This window comes from Cucurbita moschata, unplaced genomic scaffold (genome assembly GCF_002738365.1).
Source record: "Cucurbita moschata cultivar Rifu unplaced genomic scaffold, Cmos_1.0 Cmo_Scf00071, whole genome shotgun sequence".
Taxonomy (NCBI): domain Eukaryota; kingdom Viridiplantae; phylum Streptophyta; class Magnoliopsida; order Cucurbitales; family Cucurbitaceae; genus Cucurbita; species Cucurbita moschata.
Window position 1 is genome coordinate 176,893 of NW_019268587.1, and position 22,634 is coordinate 199,526.

At 33.9% G+C, this 22,634-nt stretch overlaps 3 protein-coding genes across 3 annotated transcripts; all 3 read right to left on the reverse strand.

Moving 5' to 3' along the window:
* Nucleotides 1–1,361: 1,361 nt before the first annotated feature.
* Nucleotides 1,362–2,015, reverse strand: LOC111438097 (agamous-like MADS-box protein AGL80). The gene has a single exon (XM_023076039.1). The coding sequence runs from the start codon at nt 2,013–2,015 to the stop codon at nt 1,362–1,364; it is 654 nt and encodes a 217-aa protein (XP_022931807.1).
* Nucleotides 2,016–7,933: 5,918 nt separating this feature from the next.
* Nucleotides 7,934–12,103, reverse strand: LOC111438107 (putative disease resistance protein RGA1). The gene is made up of 2 exons (XM_023076045.1): nt 11,766–12,103; nt 7,934–8,033 (listed from the first exon to the last, which is right to left on the reverse strand). Exons 1-2 carry the CDS (start codon nt 12,060–12,062, stop codon nt 8,001–8,003), a joined length of 330 nt encoding a protein of 109 aa, XP_022931813.1. The 5' UTR covers nt 12,063–12,103; the 3' UTR covers nt 7,934–8,000.
* A 4,690-nt stretch (nt 12,104–16,793) lies between these two features.
* Nucleotides 16,794–17,819, reverse strand: LOC111438098. Its single transcript, XM_023076040.1, has one exon. It carries the CDS (start codon nt 17,817–17,819, stop codon nt 16,794–16,796), a length of 1,026 nt encoding a protein of 341 aa, XP_022931808.1.
* Nucleotides 17,820–22,634: the final 4,815 nt, after the last annotated feature.

Below are 22,634 nucleotides of genomic sequence, written 5' to 3' on the forward strand. Positions count from 1 at the left end.
GACTTGTAGGTTGCACTTTGCTGCTTGAAGTAGCCTATAACTTCTTCCTGACTCTGTTCTTCGATTCATTTTTCTTCCAACCCATTGGTTTCTTCTTCCCTTTCTTGCTGTCAATGCCAATAGATAATTTTGGAAGATGTTGATGGTCTTCAGATGGTTTTGCAATCATTTTAACTTCATCGACAAGGCTCCATTTATGACGAATATCTTGAGGAACGAGTCGACTAATTCCATCATTCTTCTACCTTCTGTCATTTGACCAAGACTAATAATATTTCTCTTCAAACTTGGGATGTAATATATCTTGGTCAATAAACATTGATAGTCGTTCTTACACTAGAACAAAATGGATCCCTTGACTTGAATCAATATAATTTATCTGTCACAAAACTTTACGTTACCAATAAATTTCTCATCAAACTCTTTGAATTTTGCCTGAACTCCTTGGCTTTCATGAACTTTATCTGATCTCTTTGAACTTACTTTCTCTCAATGATGTTGTGACACTCAATTAACACGCGTCACCTCCATATTAGTTTCTCCAATCAATTTTTAGAATGCTTCGAGATTTCTAGTTTCTTCTTAATTTCTTCTTATTTTTTTTTTTATCTTTTTTGCGTAATTTTAATCGATTGGTTCATTCACCAAATTTGTAGAGTTTTAATCCAACTTTCCATCAAAATTATTTTCATTCCACTTCGTTAACGGTGGAAAGAAATAAACACTTCCAAAATAGGCTCGAAACTAAAAAACTCATCAGTCTTGAAGCTCATCCGAACTCCACCTTTTGATCCTATTCAATTTTGGCTTCCTTCATAAAACTTGTGCAAAATTCTCTCATTAACAACACATTAAAATTTCATAATCTAATTTCGTAAATCTTTTGAATCAGGAGAAAAACCTAGAACAAAAACTCAAAACCCTTACCTTTCTTTTGTAAATAAAATAAAATTACTATTAAAAAATTAAATAACTAATTACTAGGTTTTAAAACCAAGAAGATTATCCATAACAATCTATATAAGTGTAGGTCATTTAAAGTGATCAATGTCATACCAAAATTAACTCTACCAAGAGAACATCCTCCCGTTATGACCTCGTCTTCAACCATTTTCGGTCATTTGATTTTAAATGCCTCCGTGACATACACAACTTTATATCAAAGTTTAAACCCTACAAACCATTGATTTAAATAAACAAACACGATTACAAGTTTATTGAAGGAAATGCAAAAATGTGTTTAACTTCAGTTTTGTACAATCGGATGTATAAGATAGAAATTACTTGTTTCGAATTTCTATCGGGTAGTCATTTTAAATTTACATCCCATGATTATTACGAAGTTTCGGAACACATTGGTTTCAAGGGAAAAATGCATTATTTGGCCAACCATCCTCCCCAAAAGTAGGAAGCTGAATGACATCATCCCCAATATTGAATCTCATTTGATCATCACATTCTTGATTCACCATCTCTATAAACCATGACGGCTCCACCGTCGCCACACACGGTGGTTGGTTCTCTTCCACAGCCACCGCCGACCTAAGAAGCTCAATCCTTTTGCAAATATCCGCCATCTTCTGATCAACCAGCCACCCAAGATCATTCAAATCAATGACATTCAAACTAGGCCGTGGAGCCCCTCCGGCGACAAGGCTCTGAAACATGACATGGGCGATCTCCTTCTCGCGATTCTCCCTCTGCAACTTCTTGAGCTGGTCGGCAGCCTTGGCAATGCGGTGGCGGAGGAAGGTCTCTTGGTTCACCATCTTCTTGCACTGCTCCATCTCGGGCAGGGCCTTGAAGTGGGAGATTACCCTCTGGACGCCCACAAGGGATGGCCATAGATCAGGGTAGGAATTGAAGGGGCTGAAGATAATGGCGCAGGCGTCGATCCCACAGAGGGTAGTGAGCTCAGTGAGCTTCTTTAAGAACCCCTTTTTCCTCTTCTTGAATGTGGCTTTTCTGGCTGCGTCGTTTGTGATGAATGTCAGTTTCACCTTCTTTCTCGTCATTGTTGTACCTTAGAGATCAGTTTAAGAGAATGGAACTTTATATTATATTATAAATAATTAATTTAGGATATACACAAAAATGATATCTCGGTGAGGGAGTATTTTATAGTAAGCTTATTAAAATAATTTATTGGTCTGCATTTGACAGCCTTAGTTGTTTTATTTATTATTATTATTATTTTTTTAATTTCCCACAATAATTATGGATAATAAAATTTTGGCAATGACACAAGACATACAATTTTTGGAGTTTAATTTATATTTACATTATGCTTCATATAAAGTATAATAATTTGACGCAAATAAATACCCAAAAAAAAAAAAACTTAATTCTATTTTTAAAATATCTTAAATATTTCAATGGTTTGTATTATATTTATATGAATGTTAAACTACAATTTTTGGAGTTTAATTTATATTTACATTATGCTCCATCTAGTAACCACAGTTATTCCATGTGTGAAATTTTGAAATATTTCACCTTTCTCTATATTCTAAACTTAACTTCTTGGAAAGATTAAGAAAGCTATATTAAAATCAGATTGAAAGTCGAAATTCTCGCCAACCTCGAGAAACAGTAAAAAGTTAGTTTTGGAGACTAAATCATTAACAAGATAAGATGAAAATAACTTGATTAGAAAACTAGATTAAAACTCTACAAATTTGGTGAAGAAACCAAGTTGATTTTAGTTAAGCCGAAAAAGATATAAAAATCCAAAGAAAATAGAAAACATTGAGAAATTGGGATGAAATTGAACGGTAGGCGAAGAAGAAGGGACATGTGTCCGGTGAAAAGTGGAGTTGTGTGGCTAGTGTAACGCTCCTAATTTTCTAAACCTAATTAGTGACGTCACCCATGCATACATAACTCATTGTACAGAAGCTCATCCTAAATAACTTTGGAAAACACAACACAGTCTTTTATAAAGGTCCATAAATCCAAAACAAACCTATCTGTGAAAATGAAACCTTCATTTACGTAATCTAGAAGACTCTAAATAAAACAAAGGTTCATTGCTTTAACTTAAAAACAGTCAATTAAACGTAAACTACTAAAAATGTCCCTTGTCCACTTCCATGGTGTCCTCAGCTCCACCGTCAACCGTAGGTAGCACCTTGCCTTGCCTTTACCTGAAAAATGTAGGTAGCACGTGACTTGAGTATTTTAAAATACTCAATAAATCACCCCACTATTGGGGTTAGAAATGTAAACACATACAACATATGAGCGAGATCTAACTTTTCGTAAATTTTACATGGCCTTGGGCGCTTTTTTTATTCCGAGTAGGGTTGGATGTGTGGTACTCCTTCACACACGGCCCATGTGCGTGCACATGGACCCACCAGGCGAGCTCGTATACATACCCCTGGGCTTGGCTTGGTCGGGCACAGCGTAATACACGTCGTCGGACATCACAGAACAGAAAAGGACCCCCATGATATCATGGTGGACATAAATATTGTATTTCATTCTTTCGTAACTTAAAGGGGAAGTATCCCGATGCAAGTGACATACCTATATGTATGAGGTCCCTTAACATACTTAACACGGCATTACATAAGTATTGCTAACATCACATATACGTTTCTTACATTACATGGTGTATCACAAAACTTACCTTACATAGCATGTTACATAACGTGAAAATACATTCCAGTTCCATAAGTATCTCATGACATGACTCGATAATACTACGTGTATCCATAATATTGATCAACATTTTCATGACATATAATACTAGCAGATCAACCATCTTTTCATAGCATAAATAGTCAACAGTCAACATCATCCATAACTTTTCATAGCGTAAACAGTCAACAATCAACATAATCTAAAACTTTTCATAGCGTAAACAGTCACATAATCCATACATCATATAGTCATATCACATAAAATATGGTGCATGTAGGGGTCACAAGGCACGCACCATCATACAACACATAGTAAGCTAACTCCAATAGTAAGGTCACTTACCTCGATGGCCTTGGCCGAAATCACTCACAACAAGCTAATTCTAACGGTTAATTACTTCCTATAATAACCACATAAAAATTTAGGAACCTTTCATATCATACCCTAGCTAAATCTCATGCTATTCATCAAAATAACCTCCCAACACAATCCGTCTTTGACGATTAGGAAGCATACTGACCTCAGATTGTAAAAACAAGGGTGGAAACAGTTCCAGAAAAGCCAAAAACCTAGAAATCGATATATTATAGCGATACTGAGCTGATTAGCCGAGCCAACCAACTAAGCCGTCAAGTCGAGCCTGCGGGAATTGACGGAGTTGAGCCCACGTACCCGCCAAGGACAAGCACGATGATCCCGACGTCTATATCTTACTTTTGCTTGAATCATTTTTTCCGAAATAGCAACCCCAATGTTCCGAGAGAAAAGTTTGGAGAGGAAGTCGTTTTCAAAGGATGTAAAAGGTTGGGTGTAGGAATATAAAAATAATCCCAAGACATTTTCCAACAAGGCATTATAGGGTTTTAGAGTAAGGAAACTTAGAGAAATAGAAATGTTTCTACTAGGCAATAAATGTCTAGCCGAAAATTCCGTGATTTGGGAGATTTCATGAGACCATTTAATTATTTATTTTATTTTCAGAAACTTGAATCGTTATAGCTAGCCTAGGGGATGACATGTGCCGACAGTTGAGAGGGATGCACATTCAACAAAGGAGAAACCACATGTCACATCGGTAGAGGAGGACCTATGGATTGCTTTGACCCGGCCCGTCTCGTCTGCCCATCCGACCCGCACTAGCCGACTCGAGTCAAATGCTGTGACCCACGAGTACACCTTGCTATGTGCATGAAATCTGCACATAATACCTAACTAGTCATGCTTGTAGGCACTTGAGGGTGAGCTTCTGCCTGATTTGCCTCCCGTTTGCCCGTGTTTCATCTTGATTTTGATACTAACCTTATTATGACTTGAATTAAGATTTTTTTTTTGAGAAAAATCTGAAAATTTGGAGCTTCTAACAAGCAACGTTGTAAGGCATGTGTCATACATGCAAGTAACCATTCGCACTTTCCTCAAGTAGTACTTGTAAGAATTGGTAGGACGTACTAGCATGCCTATTTTAATGTTTTTCTCTGTGGTATGAAGGGGTGTGTTATAAAAGAGGATGAAGATGAAAAGTTGTGATCTATACTCTAAGTTGTTGATGGATGTTATCTCTCTCCTGAGTTTGCATGAATGTTTAGATTATGTTTTGAACCGTGATATCTCCCTCAAAAAGCATGCATGAGTGAACTAAGCTAAAAATAGGGGCTAGAGTTAGAGCCATTTACACATTGACCTAATTAGTCATTTTTTCAATAGAGGTCTAGACCTAAGTGCACCTAGAGATTGAATTAACCTTGAAGAGCTAACTTTGAGCATCTTGGAAATGCGAGATGAGGACTAGATCGCATAAACACCCCTAAGAACCTACTAAACATTCATGATATTTGTGGATGATTAAGAAAGCTTAATAGGCTCAATAGCTAAGAAAACGGTATTGCCAAAAATTCGAGGCCACATGAGTTAATATTGAGTGTAGGATTAGGTCAAGGCTAACATTGAGATTTCGTAAATCGTTCATAAGAGAGACTTAGTGTAGTGGATGAAAAAAGGGGCGGTTCACCGTCGTTGAAAATCGCATTGTGTACCTCGCACACGACCCAGTCCTAATCAAATCAAATCACAACTTCTAAACAATAGTATCACAAACTAAATCTTTTAACATCATTTCTTAAACCGAAGGCTAGCGGCATTAGTTTATACTTTGACATGCCCCCAACATATCAAGCATCTTTAGAAAGACATTAAATTTGGTCATGATGTCTGCAACTTGATTTTGTATACGAATATGAAACATTCTCACAACTCCTCCATCTAGAGCTTTTGGTAGCTTCTGCATAATGAATTGGATCACTTTCTGCAAACCATGCCAGATATGTAATATTTTCGTCCTCAGAAAAACCTTTACTACTCTCATAATCATCCATCCATCTTGGTGGCCTCCTAACATCAGCACATGAGTGTCTTATGCTGACTCATATGAATCATCATTGTATACTTCATCCTCTAAACTTTCAACTTCATTGCAGGTATCATTACTCAATTCTAGATCAATTGTAACTTTTTTTTATGGGTTTTATGCCAATTCCAGCCATTTTCTTCCTCAAACATCACATCTCTACTAGCAATTAGGTTATGATAAGCGCCTACAATGCTGGAATTTGCAAAGCTAGAGGTCCTTCTAGAATCCTTGCAAAACGCTCACAGAGAAAGCTAACTTAACGGATTGATTCCAACTAAGAGCTGGTTAGAAGATGAATGACTCTTAGATCGAACTTGGAATCTATGATGGTCACTCTTAGATACCAAGACAATTCACTCCAGAATTAGCTTGATCAAAACTAATTCAATGAATCGATTTAAACATCAAACCTAAAGCAAGATTTGAAAAAGAATAACACCAAAAAGGTATCAAGAAAACACAAAGGTTTTTTCTGTATTCAACCAAAATCCCTCAAACATGAGTATTACATGCCTTTAAATAGGCCCAAAAGATAACCCTAACAAAATAAAGTTCAGCCACCCACCACTAATAAATGCTATTAAATGCAAATTGAAGAATATAAGGTAATTCATACAAACTATTAATAAATGCTATTAAATATAAATTGAAGCAAAGAAGGCATTAATAAATTGTCTTAATTGGTAGTTCAACTACCAAAGGCAAGTCTTCTAATTATTTTTCAATATCAGCCACTCCATTATCTTCTTGATTTGATATGCTAATGCTATAAAGATTTTTGGGCTCAAAAGTCTTTGTTTCAACGTGTACACTAGCTAGCTTTTGAAGATGCAATGTATAGGCCTCTTGAATCTTTTTAACCTTGCTTCTTGTAATTGGTCCTTCGGGTACATGCAAAGGGTCAGCAGTTGAATTCATATCAGGTTATGTGAGACTGGATCATAAAGTCGGTATGCCTTTGACTCCTCACTAACTTCAAGTAATACACACTTCAAACTTTTATCTTTTAAGTTTGGTTCTTTGGTTGTCTAGAACATGAATATACACAATACATTAAAAAAATTATGAAATGTAAAACTGATGGTTTATATCCGCTCCAAACTTCTTGCTTCACTGTCTTCTTCAACACTTCCCGTTACATCTTTACATTAAAGAGTGGTGGGGTGTTCTTGAAATCCTCATTCTTATCTCCCAATGCCAAAACAATCCCATTTGTCGCCTTAAGTCTTCCTCGTTCTTAAGTAGAGTTAAAAAATATTGTTTACATTATTTCTGTTTTTATCATCTTGAGTCTATAAAAATGTCAATAAATCCTTAAACTTTTAATTTGTAATAAATTCGAATAGTAACGTCTTATAATTTAATTTTTTTTATTTAATTCTTGTTTTTCTCTTTTTAGTCTAGATCCGAACTTTGAAGTCTCCAAATGAGTTGTGACACTCGATTTTGTTTGTTGAATTTTAAGTGGCTTGTTAGTTGAATCACGAACATCTTTCTAACCTAGTTTTGTTGACTTTTATGAGGTATGCTAATTGATTTCCAAACAAATTTTCATCATAACTCAAACAAAATATTAATTTCACCACTCACTACGTTGATTTTAAAGAATATTTTCAAGCAATAGATAAGTATCATATTAGAACTTCAAAAATTTTAAAGAATAAATATATCATACAAATTAAAAATAATTATAAAAAAAACTCAATTTTCATGACCCGATTTTCGAAGCTTCAAAACACTGTAAATGATGTGGGCTAACGCTAAGAAAATACGATAAAACTCTATGCAATCTAACATCAAACAACATTATATTTAAGAAACAATTAAAAATTTATAACAAACTAAATGTTCAAATTTATTACCAATGGGAATAAGGGAATGAGATACAAATCTAAAAGAACAAAAAACTTAAATATACATGACCAACGTCCAAGATGACCCTCTTCTATGTTCGTGTAGCTCCCAATTGCTCTCCCACCTTGACCAATAATCAGCAATCATTTAAGAAAAAGGTAAAATCTGATGAGTATAAACAAATTCAATAAGCAAGCTACTTGTACTTGTAGGATCTGATGGCATTTTTATGATAGCGAATGGGTAACACCCTCTAAAAATCGAATTCTCTATGATATATGAACCAATGGAGAAAAAGAAAATAATAAAAAGATGGTTTATAGGATAGAATATTGGTTTAAAATATTGATTTTTTTGGAATAGAGAGAAAATGAGTTTTTAATTTGCAACCACATATTCAAAGAGGTGATGACACACTGAGAGATTTTTCGAGATAACGATTGCCTCGAGTCTTCAAAAAATAATAAAATGATGATTTCGAGATAACAAGTGCAATAACAAAGACAGAGAACTTGCAAATTAAACCCAAAACTCAACTCACCCCAAGCCGTAGAAAAGGAAAAGGTCAAAGACTTATGGATTTATCATGGATGAGATTAAGATCTCCTAGTAATAAATAAATAAATAAATAAAAACATAGATAAACAGATAAATTACTAAAAACTTGTTGACATAGAGCAGTATCATCTTTGTTCATAGGTCACGTATTTTAATCTTCTTCCTCACGCTTCGTAACATTCTAATTAATACCCAAAATTCAAAATCAAACTAAATAAAATATCAAACACAACTAGAAGAGTCAATCCGTAGTAAAGTTAATACAATTGTTAAAGTACAAGGAATATAATTATAATAATTTTACTCATGCTAATGAAAATATTTAAAGAAGGAAATACAAAGAAAAGAAATCATTGTTATTTTAGGATACACATTGAGTACATGAGAAAATTTTTCCCGTTCAATACCACCTTCACCAACTTCAAGTGGGGGACATCCAAACACTCTCAATACACACACACAATCTAGTTAGATTTGACATGGCTTCTTTTGAGGGCAAGTTTTTCAAATGTCTGCATCAATACAATTTCAATTTCTCCATAGATGTAAAGTTTCCAAACCATTCTGGCAAAGATTTAATGCCATTAAAACAATCAATACGTAACGATCTTAAAGCAGTGAGGAGATTACGTTGTCGAGGAAGTTTTGCTAAACTATTAGTTCCTGTGTCATGCAACTCAAGAACTTCCAGCATATTGTACCAATTTTTTCAGGTTATACATACCACTGAGCCCTTCCGGGAAATTATGAAAGTTTTCCATTCTTAATGAAGACAAGTTTTGGATATTTTGTAGATTTGGAGGGGAAATATCATCACCAAAGTTGGCCATCCACACATCTTCGAGTGAGCCACAAAATTCTAACGAATTTGGTAGCTTTATCAAACTTCTACATTGTTTAATGTGTAGAAATCGAAGCTTTGGAGGACTTTGGAAGCTAGAAAATAATCTTGCATTAATAGTGTCGGCTTCCAACCTTTGACCATAAGTTGCAAAAGTGTTTGGAATATTCGTTAGCTTGAGACAAGAATGAATGTTTAAACTTTCGAGATGAGAAAAAGTTGTACAATTAGTCAGAGTATCAACTTCTTCCATTGCTCTAAACTCTCAATGTGCAAAATTTCAAACGTTTTCAATTTAGGAAATAAAGTTATGCTATTCCGATAATTCCCATAAAATTCGTCTCCAATACTTTTTACACCACTTAGCTCACGAATTTTAAGAACCTCAAGTTTAGACAACTGTCCAAACATTGGTAAAGTTTCACATCTTTTGCATCTGGATAGATGTATCTCAACCAAGTTTCCAACAAAAATACCATTGGGCATACGTAATCCTAAAAAGTCATGAATCCTCAATGCTTGAAGGTTTTTGTGTGGTTGAAGCCCTTCCAACACATTCAAATCATTCTCACCACAATCGTCTCTTTTCTAACGAGAGCTCCATTCAAAATATAGTTCAGAAATATTTTCCTTCTCGACTAAATTTGCAGCCATGGCCTCATGTTTACTTTTGACTCGCTCGAGATATAAAAGGTTTAACTTACCTTTAAGGCCTTTTAAAGGTCCAAGCTCCTCAATCTTACATCCGTCATCACACCCAGCTATAAAACCAGAAAGCGTTTGAAGTTGAGTCATTCGACTTAAATGTTTAGGCATTTGCTTAGGATTTATAACATACAAATCAAATTCTAAATGCCTTAGACCAACTTTCTCAACTTTGTAGGAAGCTCTACATCCCATCCAAGCTTCAAAGTTTGCAAATTGTAAAGCAAAACAATAGATTCTGGGATCTTAATTATGTCACACTCTGAAATGTCAAGATATCTCAAATGCTTCAATTTAACGATTGTATCTGGAAATTCATCTATGAATTCATAATCAATAATTAAAATGCGCAAGTAGATGAAGTTAGTGATCTTATCCTGATTAGCAAATGGTAAATTTTCACAACAATAAACTGTTCTTCTTCTTCGACAGATCGAAAGAACTTCATCACCGTGAGAATTTCCATCTGTTATAAGGCCCCCTCTCAAATTTTGATCATTTGAAATAGCACATGCAACCTCATATATATGATCATGCATCGTACAATATTTAATTTTTCCTCTTTCGTCCTTGACAACATCTTGAAACAAGGAGCGGGACAACAAAATATCGAAATACCTCTCTCCAATATCCTCCATCATTACATTGCTTCCATTGGGTAGTTGAATAAACCCTTGTGCTATCCACATCTGAACAAGTGTTTTCTTGTAGAAGCAATAGTCGGGTGGAAAATTGGAACAGTAGGCAAAACATTGTTTCAATGAGGAAGATGATAGACGGTCCACGCTTAATTTGATTGTGGAATAAGATCATCCTTTGGTAATTCAATTCTTCCTAAATTTTCCAAAGTCGATTGCAATACCTCATCGTTCTTGCATGATTTCACCATTCCTCCCAACACTTTCACAACCAATGGTATGCCACCAAATTTTTTAACAAGCTGTCCTCGAATGATTTAAGAATTATTGGTAAATCACTTTCAAATGCACATTTTTCAAATAAAGACCAACATTGATCATCCGGTAATCGGCTCAAATGATGTTTGTAATTTGTCTCCATAATTTCTGCAACTTTATCACTCCGAGTAGTCACAATTATAACACTTCCAACAATTTGATTGATTTTTAGCAAACAAGCTCTCAACTCATTCCATAGAACGGGTTCCTCGTTCCAAACATCATCAAGTACAAGAAAATACTTTTTGTCACTCAATAGATTTTTTTAGCTCCCGAAGAATAACTTCTCTTTCATCTGAGCCACCAACATTAGCATTCAAGGTTCCCATGATTGCTCTTAAAATTTTATTGATTTTAAAAGGATGAGACACACATACCCATATAAATGTATCAAAATTCTTCCTTTATCATATCAGGATGGAAAACCTCCTTCACCAAAGTTGTTTTTCCTAATCCACCCTCACCAACCATGGGTAAAACAACTAGAGTTTCCTGACTCCTAAGAGCAACTAGCTTATCCACTCTATTTGATACTTCTGTTTCCCTAGCTTATCCACTCTACTCTATTTGATACTTCTGTTTCCCTCCCAATAACTCCAATTTCATCCGGAAATGAGTTTGTCTCTCGAGTTCGGTTAAGATCAATTTCAGCTTCATTGGATGTTATAGTAACACATCCGAGAGGACTTTTTGTAGAAACTAGCTCATCCAACTTTTTAGTAACCGTTGTGATTTGATTTGCCATTTTGAGATGAAAAGCAAGGGGATTTTTGGAGAATGAAAAGAAATTACTTACCTTCAGATCTTTCCCGATTTCTACTTTACGTCGAACGTCTTCATAAGCGAGCTCATCAAGTACAATATCAGCTTCGAAGACGATATCTTCAAGGTTCTTCACCCATAGCTTCAAGGATTCGAGGTCTGTCTTCATTCTATCAATGTCCCTTAGGATGGCTTGCGCCATGAGTAAAGAGTCCTTAAGCTTTGAGAGTTCATCCATGAACCCCCATGACAGGCAGATCTGCTCAGCTGCCAACTTCACCGTCTTCTTCAGCACTTCTTGTACAGCAAAGGTCCACAGGAATTCCGCCATGTTTCTGATCTTGGATTTTCAAAGTTTGCAATTTCAGAGGATTTGTTTGTAACTAGAATGAAGCTTACAGAAACCCCATCAAACCCTTTTATTATGTTGGGTGTGAGGAACTGTGTTCTTGGTAGATTTTTTATTTTCTTAGTTTTTTAAAAAATATTTTCAAGCAATATATAAGTTTCAACCCACTAAAAAAGAATAGACTTAAAAGAATGAGGAAATCATACATATTAAAAAATAATTTAAAAAATACAATTGTGATGTTGCAGACGTCAAAGCACAGTCAGTAATGTGGGCTGATACTAAAAAAAACCATAAAATTCTATGCAATTTAAAATCAAACCAACACAATTCAAAATTCATAACAAGACAACTATTCAATATTTATTATAAAATGAAAATGAGAGCATGAGATATAAATCTAAATGAACTAAAAACTCCAATATACAAGATTGGAGATGACCCTCTTCTGCGACCGGTAGCTCCCAAATGCTCCCCACTTTGACCAATAATCAGCGATCATTTGTAAGAAAGAAAAAAAAAAAAAAAGAATCTAAGTGTATAAACATATTAAAAAATGATGACATTTTTATCCTAACAACTGGGTTACACCCTCTTTTATCTTAACCATTTGGAATTGCCCAAATGTGCATTCCAGCAAAATACTTTAAAATATTAATTTAAAATGTTGATTTGTTCCCACCGAGAAAATGAATGGCCTAACATGCCACTTTTATGAGAATTTTTTTTTAAATTAATACTTTAATCGTATTAGTGGTTCGCAATGCAAATGAACTTTTCAATAATTTTCAAGGATTACAAACCGACTAATTATGAAAATACTAAAATTTAACTTTTAGGTTGTGAAAACTTGAACTCGAGACACATTTGATCATATTTGGTAAGAAAACTAAAGTACATGTCAAACCATTGAATTATTTTTACTGTTCAGACTTAGTAATCATGACCGTGGCTCCCTTTAAAAATAGAATTCTTTAGTAACCATGACCGTGGCTCCCTTTAAAAATAGAATTCTCTTTTACATATGATTGAGGATGACTTCTTGTTGGGTGGGTGACAGCTCACCATATATTGTGTTCCCAAACCTTCATCATCTTTTCCCTTCAAAGTCTAGTGGTATTAATGATGGAATCAAAAGTGAAAAGTTTCCATTAATGGAGAAAAAAATAATAAAAATAATAGAATATTTGTTCAAAATATTGATTTACTCGAATGGAGGGAAAACGAGTTTTTAATTTGCAACTACATATTTAAAGAAGTGATGACACATGTAAGAATTTTTGGAGATAACAATCGCATTGAGCCTTCAAAGTGCAATAACAAGGATGAGATCCTACAAATTAAACTTAAGCTCAACTCACTGCAAATCTAATCAGTCATGGAAAAGGAAAATGTCAAAGACTTATGAATTTATCATCGATGCCGTTAGGATCTCCAAATAATAGCAACAAACAAACCTAAATGGAAGAATAAACCAACCACTAGAGAGCATAAAAACATTAGTACTTTCCCATAAGAAATGTTTTTTTTTTTTAAAAATCAATTTACAATTTATTCAATATTCAAAATAATAAACTATTATGGACAAATGCTTTCTATTTTTAAATTTCACATTCTTATGAAAAAAATTAAATGTTATTATTATGGTTTGTTCTCTGTGTTTTTCTTCGTCTTTCTTATGTCTAGAGCCTTAGTAATTAATACAATTGATAAAGTACAATGGAATATAACTATTACAATCTTACTTGGGGTAATCAAAACATTAAAACAAAAAATACAAACAAAAGATACAAACATAAAATAGTTATTTTAACATACACGGATATTAGGTACATGAGAAACTTTTTCCCGTTCAACACCACTTTTATCAATTTTAAGCTGGAAACATTCATACACCATCAAACGACTCAATGTAGTTAGATTTGACATTGCTTCTTTTGAGGGTAAATATTTCAAATTGGTGCAGCAACATAATTCCAATGTCTCTAAAAATGTAACATTTCCCAACCATTCCGGTAAAGATTCAACTCCATTAAAATTCTCAATATTCAACCATCTTAAAGCAGTGAGAAGCTCCAGTTGTCGAGGAAGTTGTGTTAAACTATTAGTTCCTGTCTCAGCAACTCAAGAACTTCAGCGAATCGAAGGGTATTAATTGAAAGTTTTCAATTCTTAATGAAGACAAGCTTTGGATATTTTGCAAATTTGGAGGGGAGATATCATCACCAATGTCGCCTATACACAAATCTTCGAGTGAGCTACATAATTCTAACCAATTTGATAGCTTTATCAAACTTGTACCGCTATGAATGCTTAGATTTTGAAGCTTTGGAAGACTTCGAAAGCTTGAAAATAACCTTGCAGTAACATGGTTAGCTTTCAACCTTTGACTATGAGTTGAAAAAATGTTTGGAATATTCGTTAGTTTAAGACAATAACGAATCACTAAATTTTCGAGCCCAGAAAAAGTAGTGCAACTCGAGACAATAGCAACTTCTTCCCATATGTCTAAACTTTCCATGTGCAAAATTTCAAATATTTTCAATTAAAGGAATAAAGTTCTATAAATTTGTCTCCAATACTTTTTACACCACTTAACCAACAAATTGCAAGAACCTCAAGTTTGGACACATGTCCGAGCATTGGTAAAATTTCACATCTTTTGTCTCTGTATAGACATAGCTTAACCAAGTTTTCAACAAAAATACAGTTGGGGATAAGTAAACCTGAAAAGTTATGAATCATCAACGCTGGAAGGTTTTTGTGTGATTGAAGCCCTTCCAACACAGTCAAATCAGTATTATCGCATTCTTCTCTTTGAATACTTCATTCAATATATAGTTCAGAAATATTTTTTGTCTCTACTAAATTTACAGCCACAGCCTCATGTGTACTTTTGACTTGCTCGAGATATAAAAGGTTTAACTTACTTTTAAGGTCTTTTAAATGTCCAAGCTCCTCAATCTTACATCCGTCATCACACCCAACTACAAAATTAGAAAGCGTTTGAAGTTGAGTCATTCGACTTAAATTCGACTTAAATGTTTAGACATTTGCTTAATTTGATGTGAAGGAAAAAGATAAAATTATGAGCAACTTTCTCTATTTTGTAGGAAGCATTATTTTCCTTCCAACCTTCAAAGTCTCAAAGTCTCCATCTTATAAAGCAAAACAACAGATTTTAGAAGCTCACTTATTCCAAATATTGAAATGTCAAGATATCTTAGATGCTTCAATTTATTACCGATTGAATCTGACAATTTAGTTATGAACCCATAACGAATAATTATTACGTGCAAGTAGATGAAGTTGGTGATCGTCTTGATTATCAAAAGGTACATTTTCACAACAATAAACTATTCTTCTACTTTGATAGATCGAAAGAACTTCACCACCTTAGATTTTCCATCCGTTACGAGGTGCTTTCTCAAATTTTGATCATTTGAAATAGCACATGCAACGTCCTATATTAGATCATGCATCTTACGATATATAACTTTTCCTCTCTTATCCTTGACAACATCTTGAAACAAGGAATGAGACAACAAAATATCAAAATACCTCGCTTCAATATCCTCCGCCGTTACATTGCTTCCATTGGGTAGTCGAATAAACCCTTGTGCTATCCATATTTTAACAAATCAGGTGGAAAATTTGAACAATAGGTAAAACATTGTTTCAATGGTGAAGATGGTAGACGGTCTACGCTTCATTTGATTGCGGATAAAATAAGATATTCCTTTGGTAATTCAATTCTCACTAGAAGAATAGTTTATAAAAATGCACAATTTCAAATGTACCTTTTGATAATCAAGACATGAATCAATAATGATCTTCTAGTAACTGCCTCAAATGATATTGGTAAACTTAAACGTCTAGACTGTCAAGATTGACCACGTTTAATAGAGGATCAAGCCATTTCTCGAGATTCTCGCTTACTTGGGACTGTCTTCTCTGTTGTTTTGCTTCCTCTTACTTCGCTTTCTATTTTTATATTTCACTTTCTTATGGACTATAAATGTTTATTTGAACAATTAATATCTGAAAAATTAAAATTTTACGTGCCTTCAAATTTAAATAATATATTTATAAGTTAATAAAAAAATGACTAATAAAATTATTAAATAAATTTATTCCAGGGGTTTTTCTTTCCTTGTAAACAAATAAAATTTAAATTATATCAATTTAAATTTTGTAATACTCTAAAAACTTAATAAATAAACTAACTAATAAATTACTAAGAATGTTAACATAGCTCGAGTTGCTATATCCTCTATTCATAGATAGCAAGTTTAAACTCAAATATCGAAAGGTTAAACTCAACTCTAAGAAACACACATTTTTATAAAGATTATAAAGATAAATTAAGAAAGACTACAAGACACCGTTTAAGATATTACTTCCCTTTGATTTTTCTTGGATACAATAGCTAAGGTACATAGGAATATAATTATAATTTTACTTACTCTAATGAACACATTAAAAAAAAGTACAAACAAAAGAAACAAACATAAGCGAGTTGTTTTAGTATACAATGACAATGGATATATAGAAAACTTTTTTCCGTTCAACACCACTTTTAAGCTGGAAATATTTAATCACTTTCAAATAATTCAATCGAGTTAGATTTGACATGGCTTTTTTCGAGCGCAACCTTTTCAAATTTATGCACCAATGTAATACCAATGTTTCCAAAGATGTAATGTTTCCCAACTATTCTGGCAAAGATTCAATGTCATTAAACCTCTCAATATACAACGATCTTAAAGCAATGAGGAGCTCAAAATGTCGAGGAAGTTGTGTTAAGCTATTAGCTCCTCTATCATGCAACTTAAGATTTTCAAGTGAATTGAAGGGTATGAATCGACTCCAATCATAACGCTTTATTGGCCCTTTAACAGTCAACTTTTTCAAATTATGAATACCACCAAGCCCTTCTTGAAAGTTATTGAAGTTATCGAGTCTTAATGAAGACAAGTTTGAGATATTTTGCAAAGCTGGAGAGGAAATATAATTTCGAGAGTAGATCCACAAATCTTCGAGTGAGCTATAAAACTCTAACCAGTTTGGTAGCATTACCAAACTTATACAACATTCAATGTGTAGAAATTGAAACTTTGGAGGACTTTGAAAGCTTGAAAATAACCTTGCATTAACCGTGTTAGTTTTCAACCTCTGGCTATGAGTTGCAAAAATGTTTGGAATACTTATTAGTCTCAAACAAGAATCAATGATTAAGCTTTCGAGATGAGGAAAAGTTGTACAATTCGTCACAGTGGCAACTTCTTTCCATTGCTCGAAACGGATCATGTTTGAAATATGAAATGTTTTCCGTTTAGGAAATAAAGTTCTACCATCATGATAATTCCCATAAAATTCCTCTCTAATAATTTTTAGAGCTCTTAACCCATCAATTTTAAGAACCTCAAGTTTGGAAAAATGTCCCAACATCGATAAAGTTTCATATTTGTAGCAATTAGAAAGACGTAGTTCAACAAAGTTTTCAACAAAAATACCATTGGGTAGAAGTTCACCTACAAAATAATGAATCATCAGTGCTCGAAGGTTTTTGTGTGGTTGAAGCATTTCCAGCACATTCAAAACATTGTCATCAACGTCTTCTCTATCCATACCCCATCTAAGATATGGATCAGAAATATTTTCTTTCTCAACTACATTTGCAACTAAGGCCTTTATCTCGTTACGTAACACCGTAAGCCTTACAGTTTTAAAATGCATTTGGTAGGAAGAGATTCCCACACTCTTCTACGGAATGTTTCATGCTCCTCTCCAAACGACGTGAGACCTCACATTCCATCCCCCTTGGGAGCCCAGCGTCCTTGTTGGCATGACTATGCAAGATACTAGTCAGAATAGAACTGGACACTTTTATAATGTGAGTGAGAGTATCATATATAACGATCTTGGAGATCTTCCTTTTCCTCTCTTTTGGAAGTATCTTTTCCCTCTTCTCTGTATGTTTTCTTATATTTAAATTAATGACCGTTACAATATGAATACAAATATTTTTTTAATAATTAATAATTAGTAATAATATGAGAAATTTTATATAAAAATAAAGAAAAAAATTAGTAAATTAAGAATATAAAACATCAGGAAAGAAAAAGAAGAGAGAGAGAAAGGAAGGTAAAAGTGAAGTTATTAACTTCACCCACCAAACTTTTCATTCTAAAACACTTTTTTTTTTTTTGGTACATTTTAAAATCCTTCCTTGAAATTGAACCCTATCAATTTAAATTTAAATTCTGAATTTTTATTAAGTGTATTAATTTACTATCGTAGCATACAACAGATTTATAATTCTACCAATTGAACATAATTTATCGTGCATCAATCTTCCTTGAATTTCTCAACTTATAATAGCTTTAAAGAAGAATTTGATTAGGTAAAAAATAGCAGTATTTATAGGTATTTAGTTTATATCTTCGATTAGGTAAAAACTAGTAGTACTTTTAGGTATTTAATTTAAATATTTTCTAATGGGTTAAAGATTAAATTTAATTAGGTAAAAAAAATAAGACTATTTTTAGATATTTAGTTTAAATATTTTCCCATTTATTTAACAGATTTGTGATTAGTTTTTATTTATGCTCATTTGTAAACCTATAAAGGCAAGTTAAATATTAATAATATTATCACGTCAAGCTTCAATAGTTTATATTTTTGGCTTAGTTATGCCAAAACCTAACAATACAATTGGTATCAGAGTTATAATTTTTTGAGTGATCAAATAGAGAGTATGAGTGAAGACAAAACTTTAGCGAAGATCCCTCACTTCGATGGTCACTGTGATCATTGGAGTGAGCTGATGAAAAATTTACTCAGAGCAAAGGGTCTATGGAGTATGGTGGAGATTGGTTTCTTAGAACCAGAGGAAGGAACAATGCTAACTGAGGCACAAAGGGCACCTTGATGATGCTAGACTCAAAGATCACCAAGTAAAGCATTACCTCTTCCAGGCAATTGATCGTGTTGTCTTTTTAACAAATCTTGAATTGTCACATAGCCAAGATTGTTTGAGATTAAATGAAGGAGAGAATTTGAGATTGGAGAGATCAAAAGGATGAAAATTTCACAGATTATTTTGCAAGAGTGATGATAATCGCCAACAACAACAAGATGAGAAGCAATGGAGAAGATATGCCAGACAAAGAAAATTGTAGAAAAAATTATTCGTACCCGGACGGAAAAATTTACTATTGTAGTATCTATTGAGGAATCTAAAGATACTGATAACATGTCAATTGATGAATTACAAAGTTCATTAGTGGTGCATGAACAGAAATTTCGAAGATCCAACATTAGTGGAGAGGAGAAAGTTCTAAAAGTCGAAGGACGAACGAAAATAAGTAATAGAGGAAGAGGAACTTACAGGGGCAAAGGACGCAGAAGAGGAAGATCAACTTTCAACGAAACAACTGTTGAATGTTATAGGTTTCATAACTTAGGTCATTTTCAATATGAATGTCCAAAGATGAATAAGAAATTGAATTATGCAGAGCTGGAAAAAGAGGATGAAATGTTGTTAATGACTCGTATGGAAAGATATGAAGCAAAAAGGAGGGATGCTTGGTTCTTAGATTCTGATTGCTCAAACCATATGTGTGCCAGGGAAGGTAGAGTGCTGTTTAAAGATGGGATATGTAACATTTATTATCCACAAAAAGAAAAAATGGTATATGTAACATTTATTATCCACAAAAAGGAAAAATGGTATATGTAACATTTACTATCCACAAAAAGGAAAAATGGTATATGTAACATTTATTATCCACAAAAAGAAAAAATGGTATATGTAACAGAGTCAATTATGAGCGCAAATCGACCGTTTATTTTGTATACTAAACCATCTACCCCAACAAATGAAGAAAGATGCCTCCAAGTTTCAAATACGGATCAGTCAACACTTTGGCACCACCGTTATGGTCATCTCGGCTACAAAGGCTTGTGCACCTTGAAACACAAAAACATGGTGAGCACCTTGAAACACAAAAACATGGTGAAAAGTCTGCCGCAAATTGTAGCTCCAAACACCACCTGTGAGGCATGTATGAAAGACAAGTAACATTGGACTCCATTTCCAAAAATGGGTAAATGGAGAGAAACCGAAAAATTGGAATGGGGAAAAATATTGAAATTGATAAGAACACAATCGAAGGAAGAGAAATCACAGAGGAAACGACTGAACCGGTTGCTGAAACAATTGAACCAGTTGCTGAAAACGAGGAAGGGGAAATCATAGAAGAAACAACTGAACCGATTGTTGAAACAATTGAACCAGTCGCTGAAAACAATTTTTCAGTAACTGTTGCACCAGATTTGACAACAAGGGAGGGGAGAAATCGACATCCACCTGTATGGTTAGCAGACTATAATTTTTGTGAAGGCTTATCTGAAGAGGATGAAGAAAATATGGCATTCTTGATGATTTCAGATCCTGTGAATTTTGAGGAAGCTGTCAAAAGCCCAAAATGGAATTGGCTATGGATGAAGAAATCAAATCCATTGAAAAAAATCTTGTTGATAAATACAAAGCAAGATTGGTGGTAAAAGGCTACATACAAGAGCATGAAATTGATTATACGGAAGTGTACACACCTGTGGGCATAATGGATACTGTGAGAATAATCATTGCTTTTGTCGCCCAAAAAGGTTGGAAACTCTATCAGTTAGATGTCAAATAAACTTTTTGATATGGCGAGTTAAAAGAAGATATTCTTGTTGAACAACCAAAAGGTTATGAGAAAAAGGGAAGTGAAGAGATGGTGTACAAACTCCAAAAGGCTTTCTACGGAATAAAACAAGCACCTAGAACTTGGTTTAGTCGAATAGAATCTTACATCATCAAGGAAGGATTCAAAAGGAGTTTCAGTGAGTCGACACTCTTCATCAAGAGGAATGGAGGTAAAAGTCTTATTGTAAGCATTTATGTTGATGATCTTTTATTTATCGGATACGATGAGGAATTATTGGAGGAGTTTAAACGGTCCATGAAGAAAGAGTTTGATATGACTTACTTAGGTCAGATGAGATTTTTTCTTGGAATAGAGGTAATACAAAGATTAGATGATATTTTTATATGTCAAAGAAAGTATGTTGCTGAAGTTTTAAATCGCTTTGGCATAGAGAATTACATCTCTATTTGTAATCCCATTGTTCCCAAACAAAAAATTTGGCAAAGATGAAAATGGTGCAAAAGTAGATGTTGATGGTGTTAATATAACACATGCGGAAGCAATTTGGATCTTAGGCAGTTTTAGAACATCAATTATAGTAAATAACTAGCATGTTCATAAGTATTAAAACTTAATGAGTTTGAATACTAACCTTTTGTAGTTCAAATTTCTTTTTCCTCACGAACCGGTTTTGAACCACCACTAGTGTCTTCTCCACTATCCTCCGGTCTTAGAACGGGATTGTGGAATCCAGTGAGTGACTAAACATGGGAGAGATTTTATATATATGAAGAGAGTGTTTGTGAGAGGTTTTTCTCAAGGTTTTTTTTTCCAAGAAGACCTTTCATGTTGCATGATCACTCTCTTTATAGAGTTATGTTTGCATGTTCATACAAATTTGAGATCACCAAATTTTGACACTCAAAATTTCACTCGAATGTTTGGGATTATGTGGCAAGCATGCATGTTTGAGTTAACCAAATTTTGACACTCAAAATTCCACTCAAACTTGTGGGGTTTATTTGGCAAACATGCAAGTTTGGTTAAACCAAATGTTGACACCTCAAAATTCCACTAACATGGATTTTTCCATTAAATGAAGTCAACATTTTGACTTTCTTCATTTTAATTCAACAATTAATTTCAAATGAAAGTAATATTAAATGATTAATTAAACTACTTAATTAATATTTAATATTAATTCAAATGTCAATCCCAATCAATTTTGACACATAATTGATTAAGATATTTAAATCTTATTTAAATATCTTAGATTCTCTCTTGTTTAATTCGTAAATAAAACAAAAATGCGGTTAAATATATCGTATATATGTACATATTCCCTAATTTGAATTCGAACACTTTGAACTCACTCGTCACACTGTTCTATCGTTTAGTCCAATATGAGCTAGTAGAGGGACCTAATGGACTTATAGATCATGGGCTCCAACGATCCAAGATTAACCGGTTAAACTCATTAACCTTGTTAACCAACATTCGTTAACTACTAGGACACTCTACTATAGCCTAGTAGTTGCACTCCCCTCACTATAGATATATTTCTGTCCATTTGATATAACCATGATTAGTAAGTCGATCCTTCACAGGTTATTCATAACAAGAGCTGAGTCAATTTACCGTTTTACTCTTGAAGTTACTTCTTGTTCCTCATGTCCCACTAATCCTCTTATGAACAATTGGTTTGTGGTCCAGCTAGTAAACCGAATCCCTCTCAGGCCAATGAGAGGGTGGAGCCCCTTGTTCAAGACCTGGAGTAAGTGCTTAAGGGAACTACCTCTCTTCTATCCCTAAAAGTGGGTAGGAGTGAATTCCATCTTGCACCTCACGTCCCCAGCTA

Bases quoted from the DNA above. Each gene is read 5' to 3' on its own strand.
- LOC111438107 (XM_023076045.1), bottom strand. From the start codon at position 12,062: ATGGCGGAATTCCTGTGGACCTTTGCTGTACAAGAAGTGCTGAAGAAG. The intron at 8,034-11,765 runs GTAAGTAATTTC...TTATTGGTCAAG, and splicing joins AAATCGGGAAAGATCTGAAG to GTGGGAGAGCAATTGGGAGC.
- LOC111438098 (XM_023076040.1), bottom strand. From the start codon at position 17,819: ATGCATTTTAAAACTGTAAGGCTTACGGTGTTACGTAACGAGATAAAG.
- LOC111438097 (XM_023076039.1), bottom strand. From the start codon at position 2,015: ATGACGAGAAAGAAGGTGAAACTGACATTCATCACAAACGACGCAGCC.